This window comes from Bactrocera neohumeralis, chromosome 4 (genome assembly GCF_024586455.1).
Source record: "Bactrocera neohumeralis isolate Rockhampton chromosome 4, APGP_CSIRO_Bneo_wtdbg2-racon-allhic-juicebox.fasta_v2, whole genome shotgun sequence".
NCBI lineage: Eukaryota > Metazoa > Arthropoda > Insecta > Diptera > Tephritidae > Bactrocera > Bactrocera neohumeralis.
Window position 1 is genome coordinate 18605087 of NC_065921.1, and position 15130 is coordinate 18620216.

The 15130-nt window shown below is 37.0% G+C and overlaps 1 protein-coding gene across 1 annotated transcript in view; it reads left to right on the forward strand.

Annotated features, from left to right (window-relative positions):
• LOC126757356 (G-protein coupled receptor dmsr-1) overlaps positions 1-15130 on the forward strand; it is a 255974-nt gene that overhangs the window by 213085 nt on the left and 27759 nt on the right. The window contains exon 7 of the mRNA XM_050471196.1: positions 6276-6665. Coding sequence (XP_050327153.1) covers positions 6405-6665 — 261 coding nt within the window. The 5' untranslated portion in view covers positions 6276-6404. The remainder of the gene's footprint in view (positions 1-6275; positions 6666-15130) is intronic.

Consider the following 15130-nt stretch of genomic DNA (forward strand, 5'->3'; position numbering starts at 1 on the left):
AAAAAAATACAAAACATTCGTACATACAACAAATATATAATACTATGTTATGCATTTGCTGGTGTGAGCACCAGCACGTGCCGTGATTTTGCCAACAACACAACACCCATGAACCCCTCTATTACGCCTCCATCGGCGCCATAACACTTCAATTCATTGAGAATAGCCAAGTCATGTGTTAATGCTTATTAATAAAGTTACTATCTGACAGCTGGCAGGTAATAGTAACCAACAGCAACAAAAACAATAACAAATAAAATAAAAAAAAATTAACAACACAAACAATAATAACAACAATCTTGGCGTCATGCACTAATTGTGTCTCCTGAGATTCGTTTAGCTGACTGGCTGAGTCTAGAGCTCAGGGCTAGTTAGTTACATACACTTATAAGAATTATTTGGCTTTTCTTCAAGTTTACTGCTTTCTTCTTGAATTTATGCTTTGCTTCTACTATTTATGTCTGGCGACTTAAATTAGTTTGGTTTTGCGTAGTAAGGCAACAAATGCAGAAATTATTAAATTCATAAAATTCATTCACATTTAATTTCAAGGCTCTACTAAATAAATACAAGCAAAAACAAGTAATAAAAGACAAAGTTCGGGTAAAACCGAACACTTCATACTCTTGCAATTTGCCAGGATTAAAGCCAGAGAAGTACCTTCGGGTATATAAGGTTTGTAGGTTATGTGGGGACTAGGCAGAGTTTTCACCTGATTTTAATCATTCTAAGCGCAGATATGCACCGTTACAAGAAAAACACGCTCTTTCAGTTTTATTAATATAACTCATATTGGCCGATATATGCGGTATAAACATATATGTATATAGGTATGGGCGGCTAAGGGAAGTATTGACCAGATTCAAAGCATTTTTGATGCACAGTGATAATATTATCAGGAAAAGATTCTCTGTGATGTAGGACTGTTAGTAGGATGTTATGACCGACTTTGCTCGAAATCGATTGGATCGACAGATCACGAGATATGCGGATTCGCCTACAAGTGGGCGCTGCCATGTCTATCGTCCAATTTTGACACCGACTCCATTAAATCTCTCTCATACCATTTCGGGGGTAAAATATCTCTGGCATATTTGGTTATTGATTTATTGCTCTTTTAGAAGTTTTTGACAGTACCATTATATGGGAGTGAGCGGTGTTACCATCCGATTTCATTCGTTTTCACACTGTCCGTATTTCTTATAGTATTTGCGAGTTTTATATCTTAATTTATTGCTTAGTGAAGACACTTTGTATGTTTTCCTTTAATGATCTTTTGTGGGCGTGAAAGTGGCCCATCTACGAATTCACAATTTTTTCTTTCAAGGAACGCGCGTACCAAGTTTTATCGGGATATCAAGTTACAGCTTGCACGAACGGACAGAGAGACAGTCAGCCTTAAAATAGTCTAACTTCTATCGCTATATCTTTAGGTTTACGAAAAAACCGTTAGAGAGAAATTTTATGCACGATCCATAAAACGAAATATGTTTTCTAGTAGTTGGAGGCGAGATCTGAATTTTTCTATTTGATAATAAGAAAAAAATAGAAAACCGGCAGGCGGAGGACATTCCTATCACAATTAAGAGCCTTGCTTAGAGCTGTTTACCAATCAATTTTTCGGAGCATGAAGCGATACAACATTCGTTTTTTAGCCACCCTTCTGTTCGCCGTATAAAAATGTGCATTTACAGAATTGAATTAACTTTTTAATCGGCAATTCATTTTCAAAAATTTAAATTCCCTTGATCCTGTGTTCGATCTTCAGGAGAACTTTCTAAAAATATATTTGCCGGAAAGGAAGATATTTCTGCTTCAAATTATTTGAAATCATAAACCAACAAAATAGGTATTATCATAATCATAAATAATAGAAGGACTAATAAACATTTTGATTTTTAGCAAAATAGCTTATTTCTAAAAAAGTCGTGTTTTGTGCAAAAAAATTACGCTTCGAAGGGACATAAAAAATTGAAAATTTTATCAAAGCTCTTATTAATGATCCTCACCCGCCGAATATAAGTCGTGTGAAAATTTTAAGGCAACCAGTCTAACCGTTTTGGTAAGTTTTTTTCACCGACTCTGAAAACAACGTTTTGAGAAAAACGCGTTTCAAGTTTTGAGAGCCGATTACATTCAGTTCTTTTGCTTTATACCTAAAATATTAACCAAAAAGTCTGGAGTCGGTCCACAAGATATGTCGAGATCGTCTGTTATCTCTATGATACCAGCTCGACGATTTTCAAGAGGTGGATGGACGACTCGCATGAGGCACGTCTTCGATGATTTCACCACCTTCTCTGTAGGCTTTGTGCCTTAATCTAATTCTCTTAGCGGCCAAACACACACATTAATTGACATATTAAGATGAAGCCTCATACGAACATAAAAAGGTTATACCAATCTAGAGAAAACATTTTTAGCGATTCGGTTTGTGCGCGCAGTTTATATAGACCAGTTCGGGTTAAATTTGATTCTGAGTCTAAGATATCCGAATCATGTCTGCCACTTAGATACTATAATTTGACTCCTTTACGCTACTAACGGGGCTTTCAATAAGGACCGATAGGGACAGGGAACGACGCCATAATTTTTACCGCTCTTTTGACATTTCTCTTCAGTAAGACTTGCAATTTCATCTCGAAAAGATAAACGATCCAACAACGAAATTCGGAGTCAGCAGTCTCAACTTTAATATTTATTTGTTTGGGTTCAACAAGCCAGTAAACTCTACTGATAACTCAGCAATGACTGACCAGTTCAAACTCAATATACGCCGAGTTATAATAGCTATGTTAGTAATTGGACCCTAATGCAATAAACTAATATTTACCTCGAACATATAATAAACTAATAATATAAGTAGTATTCGTTGACAAAAATTCCTTCACTCAAAAAATAGAAAAACAGCACATTCAAAACCAGCCAGCACATAACCAAATTAACTTTAATTTATATATAATAATAATATATAAGATATGTAATTAAATATAATTGTTAAAGTTTTTACTATAAAAGTGCTATGTAACATTCCCAGTAGATGCAGCAATTATGTCTGGCAATTATGTGCTGCTGCAATCGTATTGATTCCAGGTCAACAGGTTATGCTCACGCCCAGCCGACGGCCGCTTAAATTAGCACCATAAATTTTCCAATCTTGCGACTTTAATTGCCGCAATTAATGCACGCAATGTTGACGGAAAATTAATTGAGATTTTAATGGCGAGCGACAAATGATTGTATAAACATATTTATTCGCTGCTAGCTCTGTTTCTATTTTTTATGTTTTTTTTTACGCAAAATTAATCGAAATGTCTTTTAAGAATTATTACAAAAATTATGAGAACAGTGTGTTTTATATTTCAGTATAATTAAAATGAATAAAATTAATAAAGCGAATATAGTCTACTAGTTACCGTAAGAAATTTTTGCAAATTCTCACATTTAAAGTTGAGCAAATTAAAGAGGCAAAAGTATTTAGAAAAGACGATAATATAAATATTACTTATCTGTCGAGATAGCGACAAAAGTGATTTCCATTTTATTGAATGAATTGTTTTTTTTTCTGGTACCGGACCAAATATCTAAGGAAACGAGAGCACTTCCATCCCAACAGTATAATACAAGATGTGTTCCAAAGTAAACAGGAATGTAGCGCCCCCTGGTGGCGCCATCTATATGTCGACTAGTGCGTTAAAATTTGCTATTTTTATCGATTGTTCAGTGAGAATTTCATGACATTTCATAGATTGGAAGTGCAGTTATTGCGTTTTAAGTGTCAGTATGTTTGTGTTATCGGTGAAAATGTGCAAAGAGCCGACATTAAATTTTGTTTTAAAATTGGTAAAACTTTTACCGAAACGTTTAAATTCATGAAACAAGTTTATGGCGATGATTGCCTATCCCGTAGCAGATTGCACGAGTGCTTTCAATGTTTTCAAAGTGGGCGAGAGAACATAAATGACGATCAACATGTGAGCCAATCAAAATCCGTAATCACCGGAAATTCCATTGAAACTGTGCGTGAATTCATCAAAAATCAGCCGAAATCATCATTGAAATTCATGGAAATGGAATTGAACATCTCCAAAACATCGATTTATGGCATTTTGACCGAACATTTTGGCTTACGAAAGGTGTGTGCACGGTTTGTTCCGCACAAATTGACTGACGACCAAAAATTGCTAGAATCCAACATTCGAATATCATTAAGGAGGTCAAAAAGGACAAAAACTTCCTTTATACTTCCCATATTCACCTGATATGGCACTGTGCGACTTCTTCCTTTTCGGAAAAATGCATTTGCCCACGAAAGGAAATGACGTAGAGGTCATTCAAAAGACTTGCACCGGCATACTGGCATACGAGCTAAAACACCCGTTCGGCATGCTTTTGGACCGTGCAATGAACTGTATTGAAGCGGAAGGAGACTATTTTGAATAAAAAACTTTTATTTTGCCAAAAAAAAAACCATTTTTTTATGTTTTTTTTTAAAGTCCTGTTTACTTTGGAACGCACCTTGTACTTTAGCCCATATCCAAAAATTATCGAAATATATGTTGGGTTCCTGATGAAACTGATCAGAATGACAAAGTTAAACTACGACCACTCCTTCTTCTTAACTTTAACTACTTTTCCTAAAAACAGTTAAAACATCAACCAATATCCTTAGGCGAGGACTATTGCTATTAGACTTAGAGAACCTGTATATGTGAGGCGTCTCGGGCAGTGACACACTAAAATTTTTCACTACTTCGATTTTCGATCTATTTGCGGAGTGGGCGAAGTCAGAATTGACCTGTTTCGTGGATGAATCGAAGTTAAGAGCAAGGCAGAGTGGTGTCTTCTACCGGGAGCCCTCCATCAGCTCCAATTCAGGCTTCAGATACTGTACCGTCTTTTAAGAAGAGGTGGCTGACATCAAGGCAGCAGTAGATATACTGCTCCGAAGTGCAGCTTCCCTCAGCGAGCTGTGCATTCACTCCAATAGCCGAGCGGATATACTAACTTTAAGCTCGCTGACTTTGCACTCAAAGTTAATTAAGGAGTGAATGATCTCATTAGTAATAACTTCAAGCTACTTCCATATTAGACTTGTGTGCGAGCACGGCCTCAGCCGAATCACCGGAAACTCCAAATCCGATGAGCTTGCTAAGGAGGATACCCTTTCCTCAATTTCATCCTTTTGAAAGCGAGCAGGTTTTACGTTGTCTTCTTGTGTTCTAGCGTTGTACCTTTGGAACTCCAGTGAGCTCAGCAAGTAGTGGTCAAAAACCAGAACTTGTGCGATGGTAAGATTCTCTGATCCGAAAAGTAAAGGGCCCTCCAAACTATTGGTTCTTAGCAAAGTCAATATTGCCACAATTATAGATGTTCTGCCGGAACACTGTTCAGTAGGTTCACACGCAGTGCGGCAAAATATTCTATCGGAGGGTTTTTATGAAACCTGTGTAGAGGAAGGCTAGGTGAAATCATCTTTTCACTTTCTTTTATATTGCCCGGCTTTTGTCAGACTGAGACTGAAATAGTATCTCCGTAGACACACCATTGCCGCGCCTAGCGAAGTTGTTGCGATTGATATTAACCGTCTTAATAAATTTGTGGTAAACACAAAACACTTCGTCGATCTATAAGTATCTGGTGATCCACTTTAAGGAGTTTATGCGTAACACAAAGAACGAATAACTGTCCAAGTGTGATTCATCGATTTAGGATCAACTAACTTAATTAGATTTCTGGGTTGAACTCCGCAGCGATGAGGATCCCACTTCAGAACCGATCCTTTGTGATATCATTCGCATAAGTGTTGACTGACATAGTTACACGCAGCTTTGTAAATTCGATTAACCAAAGATATGAACTCCTAGATCTTTAGTATAGTGAAAATTGAGTTCAGTTGAAGATCACTTAAGAAATCCGGAAAAAATTTCCAAAAATACAATAATGTGATGATTTCGAATATGCCTATAATATCACAGAAGATTGGATATGCTGATTTTGCTGGTTTTACATCTACCTTGGCCCATGTAGTAGTAATCACTTGAGTACAACTCAAATACTGCGATCAAACTTATAAAATCAGTGCTGAAATTAATATAAGAAAAAATATTTTAAAATTCCGTAGGGTATATTTTTAAAAGTCATGCACTTATCTTACAAATTACTCTTATTGTGTTATATGTATGTATATGTCACATAAATTTTAAATCTAACCCCAAATCTAAGCCGCAAGAAATTACAAATTCTAACCGAAGTATTTGTTTCGCTTTTTCCAGTTCGCCGAACACATTTTTGCACTTTTCACCCACGCAACGGAAAAGTTAATTCCTCCTCCTTAATTCAACAAGGACGCCTCCGCTCTTCCACTCATATAACCGGCGGCAAAACAAAACGAAAGCAACAAGATGACATCGAATACCGCTTTATTGAGTGCGGCAGCACACGCGATGCTGTCATCCGACCTGTTGCCCAATGTGAATCTCTCTAATTGGGAGAAACTGGTAACCGACGATGAGTTTCGAGATTTCATGAAACTAGTGGAGAAGTACAAGAATCCCAATCACACGCAGGAGACGACTCTACCTAAATGCCATGACTATTGCACTGGTGAATTATATCAGATGCTGCGCACCTACAATGGCGTGCATGGATATGTGGCTTTGATGGTAAGTCCTACGACATACTAATCCACAACTTGATGTCTGTATGTGTATATGTATATATGTAATATACAATGTATTTCTCATATAGTTCAAGCTTACAGATTTCATTTTATATACACGCTTATACACACGTGATGTAAGCCAAAAGTTTTAGGGTGTCTCAATTTTGAAAGGCAGAGGCAGCAGGGTGCTCACGTCACTTTTTTGTCTTTTCTCATTTTGTAAACTGTTTTGGCGTCACCATTTTAATGAAAGTTGCTTTTTTTATTCCATCACAATTTTAAATTTTGTTTAGCTTGACAAGTGACAGCTTCAATTAACTCTCGGCTATATTTAATCTGAGCATCTAATATGGTTGTGTGTGTGGATATATAGGGCGAGCATTTAGCTAAGTGAAGCAGCTTTGTAAATAAGTGTTGCAATATCTCTTCGCAATGTCAAATAAGACACATGTGCCTTGAGGACCGTGCCCTACATTTTAGCAGATTAATTTAGCTTAATGGCAATTTGCTAGTTTAATTTTTTAAATTTAAATTAGGTTCATGAATAATTCGAACTAGTTTAAAAACTAGTAATAATTGAAAAATTTTTAAAATAACATCACTTCTGACCGCCGAAAAATCAACTAAATTAACTTTTTTCCAAAACTTTAAACAACATGGGGAAAAGCAGTTCAAGCACATGTGATTATAGTGGCTTAGTCTACAAAGGAAAATCGAAAATTTTAGAAAAATAGCTATTTATGTCTTAACAAGTCCCTTTCAGCTAGATAATACATACCCTACTTTTTTAACTCTTTACTGGAGGTCTGCAAAGTAGCCCATCGTGTTGGCGATATACTCTGCATTCGACTAAAATTTAAATTTTTTTTTTTTGATTATGGGGCCAAAGAGGGAGAAGAGAATGAATGGACAACATTTTGTAGCCTACTTTTAGCATTTTGATCATGGCGATAGCTGAACAGTGAGCCGATGCGTTGTCATGATAGAAGAGTAGTTTTATCTTCGCCAACCCGAACCATTTTTCTGCAATTCAGCTCGAAAAGGTCCTTTAATTCAACACAATAGTGGCATGTAATATCTTTTATTTATTCAAGAAGTCGATGTTGATAGCACCATGTGAATCCCAGAAATCGCTCGTCATCATATTTCTGGCTGATGATAGAACAAACTACAACTTTTTATACTCTTGCAACCAGTTGCTACAGAGTATTATAGTTTTGTTCACCTAACGGTTGTACGTATCGCCTAAAACTAATCGAGAGATATATAAGTATATATATATAATATAGGATTATATTATCAGGGTGACGAGAAAAGTTGAAATCCGGTTGACTGTCTGTCTGTCCGTCCGTCCGTGCAAGCTGTAACTTGAGTAAAAATCGAGATATCTCGATGATACCTCATGGTATGCAGGTTTCTTAGTACAAAAAAAAGTTCGAGTTCGTAGATGAGCGTAATCGGACCACTGCCACGCCCACAAATCGTCATTAACCTGTATAATCGTATTAACCTATAAAGTGCCATAATTAAGCACCTAATTAAGATATAAAACTCATATTTGGCATATTTGATTCGTTCAGTTTCCAGTACGCAAATCGAGAAGCAATTAATATATTAACGAATATTTAGACCCCGGTACCTATAGTTGACTTTTGTTAGAAAATATCGGTCAATGTCTGAGATATGTAATTGAAATTCCGGGATAGCACTTCTCTGGCAATGGTATGTCTGTATGTCAAAAACGGGTTGAATCGGACCAATACTTCCCTTAGTCCCCATATATCTAATATAAAGATAATGGAACTTCCGTGTGACTTTGTACCGCATATATCACCAATATGTGAGTTATCTCAATGAAAATTAGCAAGCGTGTTTTACTCATAGTTGTGTATCTTTGTGCCAAAAATAAATAAATTTGAGTGAAAACTTGACTTACCCCCCATATAACTAATATCAGGATTTTCGAACATCCGACTGACTTTACTCTATATGATTAGTTATTTAGTATGTGACATGTTAACAGTTTGTGGTATTGGAAAAAATAGATAAAATTTGGTCGATACTGCCCCAACTTCCATATACATACATATAATGGTTTTCGTGTTTATATCAAACCTTATGTGTCTGTCAGCATATGAGTTATATATAGTATTTATATGTATATAAAATTGCTTGGATTTCGATCCTCAGGTTGACGTTTTACATCTTAAGGTATTTCCCTTGCTTTGATTCCTGAAAGTTGCAAGAATATAACATGCTCGGTTGCACCCGAACTTATTCCTTCCTTGCTTGTTTGGAGTAGATTCATCAAAAGAAGTCCACTGTTACGACGGTTTCTTAGTATCTAGTGTTTAACACTGGATTCCTGTTTTGTCATAAATCACGAAATGATGCAGACACTCTTTCGCCTTTTGATAAAGGAGTGCCAAACTGTAAAATGGTCTCGCGGTTGCACTTGTTGTTAGAGGTGAAAAAATGCGACACCAAAAGCATTCTTACATCAGTCATTTGAGATGATTATTCTTCCATTGACGGTCTAACAATACAAGATCATCGACATTTGCTCCGTATACTCAGTGGCAGTTCCGTTAATGGCAGCTGGGCGATGTTTATTAAAAATCAAATGTGACCACATTGAAATTCATTAAATCAATTTTTGACGGCCGTTCACCGTTATTCTTCTTTTTCGATTGTTTCTGAATTCCACGCGCGGTCAAAACCAAACCAATCCGATTCGGTTGAAATTTTACCGTTAATGTGTTACACGAAATTACATTTCTTGCAATAATAAAAATAGTAAAAAATTTCCTCGTGTCTAGTCGCATATTACAGAAGTGTGGTTCGATAGAAACACCAAACGACGCGATACTTTTTCCCGCTGTTTTGACACATCTCTTCAGTAAGGTTTGCCATTTAATGATGGAAAGATATACGATCCAACAACGAGTCGAAATTATAAAAATTTACTACCGAAATTCGGAGCCAGTAGCCTCAGCTTTAAGAGCGCTACGTTCATAATCGTTCTGTCTGAACACAGTACAAAATGTTCCCATGCCAGTGGGACGAGGAAGTGCTGCCGCTAATGCATGAATTAGACTATTTCCTGTGGGGCTACGTCAAGTCTATGGTTTACTATATGCCAACAAGCCAGTGACGATTGATGAACTTCGTAGGAATATCGAACGTGAAATTGCAGCAGTATCGGCCGATGCATGCTTGAGAATCGGATCGGCTTGTGGTGGCCATGCAAAAGAAATTGAAACTTTTGTAGCACTCTTATTGAAAACCCCACCAAATATTATCTTGGCGCCATGGATGTTTGACTTTGCCGTTGATTTGGCTGGTTGGGCAGTTTTTTAACATGATTTTTTGAGTTCAGGGTTGTCGTATTGGATCCATTTCACATCACCTGCCACAATCCCATGCAGAAACGATTTTTTCTTTAAGCGTTCAAACAACATTTCTGTAATGCAAAATTTGATTTTCAACGTATCTTGGCTTCAATTCATACGTCCCCACAATTTCCTCGCTTTTGAATGTATCCAGTAGCTTAAAATATTTTGAAATGGCTATTTGAGTGACTCCCAAAGATGCTGCGTGCTCTTCTTGTATTTGACAAAAATCATCATCAAGCTATGCTTCAAATTCCTCATCTTCAAACTGCCCAAGGCCTTCCTCGTCTTCCAAGCAAGAATCACCACTTTTAAATTCTGCAAACAACTTTTGGCACATGCGCTCAACTACATATATCATGTTCACCATAAACTTTCAGAAAAATACGCTGACTTTCGGAGGAATTTTTCTTCATATTAAATAGAAGAATTCCGCACAGAAGGGAATAATACTCAAGTTCACCATCTTCTGGCATACCCTACGAATATACTTGTAGTTATAGGTCTACTATATTTTTTAGATATATTTATATTTTTATATATATTTATATTTTTCTACTCTCTAAAAAATACACTGAAATTTCTGAAAGTCTTTAAATTAATATAAAGATAATTTTTAAAATCCATCTACTACTACTTGCTATGATCCTTAGACCTCTCTAATACTTAAATACATACATATTTACTTACGTATACCATATATATTACAACTTGCGAGTATTTTATTCAATTAAATTTCTGCATATTTAGTTGAAGGACACGAGGCAAAAAATTTAAATGCTGCCAAAGCTTTAAATGCTAATGAATTTAGGAGTCATGCATATTTTGACTTAAAAAATGAACAAAGAACGCCAAAACTCGAAGCGCTCACTCATGTATTACAAAGGTATAATGGGTATGAGTGTCTTAAATGCTAATGGCTTTCTTACAAAGTCATGCGATGTTTCTCGGTAAAATCTCCATTAGCCGCAGACGCTGAGAAGTGTTTGTAAATACTTGTATGCCCACGACACGCTGTGTTGTACCGCTACTGTTCACGTTGCATCTCATTTGGCAGCATAAAGTCCTTAGCAGGTGCGTGGTAGCTTACTGGTGCTAGGGTGTCTTAACACCCGAAATGCGCACCTTCCATACAGAAGCGCCACAATGCGAAGGGCAGCGACCACGCATAGACGAAGATGAATAACGTCTGAATGAATAGTGTACAAAAATAAACAACGTCAAATGGCAACGGGATGGGGTATGGTGCGAAACCAAAAGGCCAATGGCTGGTAGTAAAAGCCAAAATACAAACACACGCGCCATAAAGCGCTATAATTGCGCAAATAAAATGTTCGCATTGGCGAAAATCTTGTACTTATTATTGTTGTTGTTGTTGCTGTTGGTGTAGGTGTGGGCGTTAGTAAATGTTGAACTTTCAGACCGCGATGGTGGCTGTAATATGTACACACGTCAGCAAAAATAATAAACAAACAAATAAGCGAAAAATATACGCTCACTCAATTTAAACGCTCACACCAGCCGACACTCGAAAGCATTTGCCAACGATGAGTCTTCATTACATTTGTTTGTGTATGCAAATGTTGGCAATACTAATGTTGCAATAACAATGACCGCATTGCCCATGAAATGACTGCTGACGGTTCTGTAGACACTGTGTGCTCACACATAAGTATGTATGTATGTGTGTTTGTTTGTATGTATGTGAATATGTAAGTGTCGCTGCTGCCATGCGAAAGTCCAGCATTGTGCGTGCCATTGTTGCTCCAACGGTCTTCTTTAATTCACTGCTTTGTTGTGGTGTGGACTCGCCATAAATCCTTGAAACTTTGTTACAACGCATGCACTGCTGTGACTTACCGCCTCACAGCTAACGGCTGTTTGTGCGAGCAGCATTAATACGCTTGCCTTAAAAGTTGAGATTAGTAGCTGTCATTTAATGAGCGTTGGTGGCAGTTTATCATGTCTTCGTGCTTCATAAATGTTTTTTCCCTTCCGAAATGTTCATTTTTAGGCGAGGAAATTGTTAAAAATTACATTGCTGGCTGAAATTTAATTAGTGAAATGAGGCATACAGGAAATTTAAGGTGTAATGCAACTGCATCCAGCTTTAAATATACCAATTTAATGGACAAGATTTTCGACAAAAATAATCAAATAGACAAGAGTAGTTATGTATGTTCGGGGGCTTATTACTTGTATGCCGAGAGTCAGCGGCAATTAAAAAAGTGTAATTTTATAAATTTAAAATAAATAAATTCTAATATTAAACTTTGATATGTATGTATGTATGTATGTACATATGTATGTATGTATATGTATCGAAATGAAGAAAAATAGCCTACAATATATTTTTTTAAGAGCGTTTGATAGGAAATGCATTGGATTTTCAAGAAATGGAGGCGATATCTGAGTTCATCATCTGAACAAATTTGACCCGGACTGATATTTTCACTCATTTTAATATAAATTTTTATTGCCTCTTTAAAAAATAGGCACCGGAGTCAATACAAGCATGCCAATGCTTAATCCAATTTTTTATACAACATGTGTATAAGTGTATAAGCCTGAACTAGGCTGACCTTCAGTGCCTTCAACGAATTTTGGTTCGCTTCATTTTTGTAGCACTATGCGCTAGATTGTTGCGCAGTTTCGACGTCTTATTCATAAACCCACATTTCATCATCTGTAATGATGTCTTTGATGAATTTGGATCTCCAGGTACGTGATCGTTTGTTCTTTGTAAAAGGTTCAGGTTGAGAAGCTACTATCACAATCGACAGTGAAATGCTTTTCTACTCATCAGCAACTCGGTATAAGGAAACTGTGGGATTTCACTTCAAGCTCCTTACTTACAACTGCAAGCAAAACCGTTGGTTTTTGTAAAGGTCGAAAGAATAGGAGAGAAAGCAGACAGCCTACCTGGCAATGTTCGAAATTTCTACGAAAAATCGAAAATTTTACAAAAGAATGCAGCTATTAATGGACGATTTCAAGATCGGAGCATACTCTTCTAGGTAACATCTGGAGATGAGAAGTCCGGTTTCCCAATCGATGAGGATGGAATAGATGTTCCATTACCCGACTATGATGAGGTTCGAATAGAAATTACCCGCTTGAAGAACAACCAAAGGACAGGAGCCGATAGATTACCGGCCGAGCTATTCAAATACAGCGTCAAAGAAAGCATGCCCGATGACTGGAACCTAAGTGTGCTCTGCCCAATCCACAAAAGTGCACCCCCAATCCGCGCCAAATACCGTGGGATAAACCTTTTTAATATCGCACAAAAGGTCTTATTGAGCTTAGTGTGGAAAAGACTGAAGCCTTCGATCAACAAACTGATTGGATATTTTCAGTGTGGTTTTAGGCCTGGAAAATCTACATTCAACGCACCACCTCTTCGTCGATTTTAAAGCTGCATTTGATAGCATGAAAAGGAGTTGCCTTCATGCCGCGATGTCTAATTTCGATATCTCCGGAAAACTAATACAGCTGTGTAAACTAACGTTGAGCAATACCAAAATCTCCGTCAGGATTGGGAACGACCAGGCATGAACAATAACAATATCTGATGAGTCGGCCTTAAGAATTTCCAAGAGATAAGTTTTGCAGAAAAATTATGGTCCTTTGGCATTAGCAAAGGCGAGTACCGCAGTGGATGGAACGATGAGCTGAACGAGATGTACGGCGGCATTGACATAATTCAACGAATCAAGAGAATACTCCAGATGTGAAGGTTTTGGATTCAGTACCCGCCGGTGGAAGCAGAGGAAGACCTCCACTCCGTTGGAGATATCAGGTGGAGAAAGACCTGGTTGCACTTGGTATCTCGAATTGGCGCGAAATAAGAAACGATTGGCGCGCTGTTGTTAACTCGACTATAACCTCGTAAGCGTTGTCTAAGCCAGTAAAAAAGAAGAGAGGAAAAACTAGATTTGATTTTGAAGAAGCTCTTAAGAAAATCTTATCAATCTAGCCATGTCTGTCAGTGTGTCTGCATATACGGGAACTATTGACACAGTTCTAGGGATATCGTTGTGAAATTTCGAACAAGTCCTTTCTCACTAAGAACCTGCACACCGCCCATACGCAGACCACTATATAGCTGTCAATCAAACTGACCGATCCAAATCAAGTTCTTGTGTGGAAGCTTTTTTATTTCTGAAAGTATTTTATTAGTTCAATGAGGTCGTAAGGAGTTGCATAGTACTTTACCTATTTATAGGGATGATTATTAACAAAGTCCAAAAAAGTGAACTCAAAATAATATGGAAAAATAATAAATTATGTAAGATAATAGAAAAAGTCCCATTGTATGTCACCAATATCCGTGTTATCTTACCACAAAACTTAATGATGATAGAAGTTCCACTCGAAACTTATCTGCACATGTTCACATATATCAGTATACACCGAGGTTCGTACCATATACAATGCACATACATATGTTCGACGAAAAGTCATTGGCGTTCAGAGATTTACTTTCATTTTAATTGAGTTCAATGAAGCAAGAGAAGTGCACAAAAGCCGACCACAATGACCGAAATGAACAAATAACTTTTGTGTATACATATTGTTTATCTAATTTAATGGCACCATAAATATCAAACACATACGCACACACTATTTAATTACACCGCAGATATTTATTTCAATGCGAAGATTTAAAGAGCCGCACTGATGTTGCAGGCCATTCAAGTTAAATTACACTTTTCCATATAAAAGTATGTATAGTATATAGAAGCATAAACATGTAGGTGGGTGAGCGCTTTTGTGTGATAATAAAAAGAGTGGGTCCACAAAAAGGTTAATACCACCGGAAAGTGCGGAAAGTGGCACTAATGATGCTAATTACAGCAAATGGCCGGCTAGTGCAAAAACACGAGAGTATTATTTATTTAACGCACTACTTACATATACATATGTATGTGTGTGTTTGTTTGTATATGACTGCTATGAGGAGCTCGTGTTGGCCTGCAGATATGAGAATAAATGGCGTGGAAGAAAACGTCATCAACAGCATTTATTTATTTTTCGGTGAAGCGGGCGAAGAACCACCAAAAGTACGCTT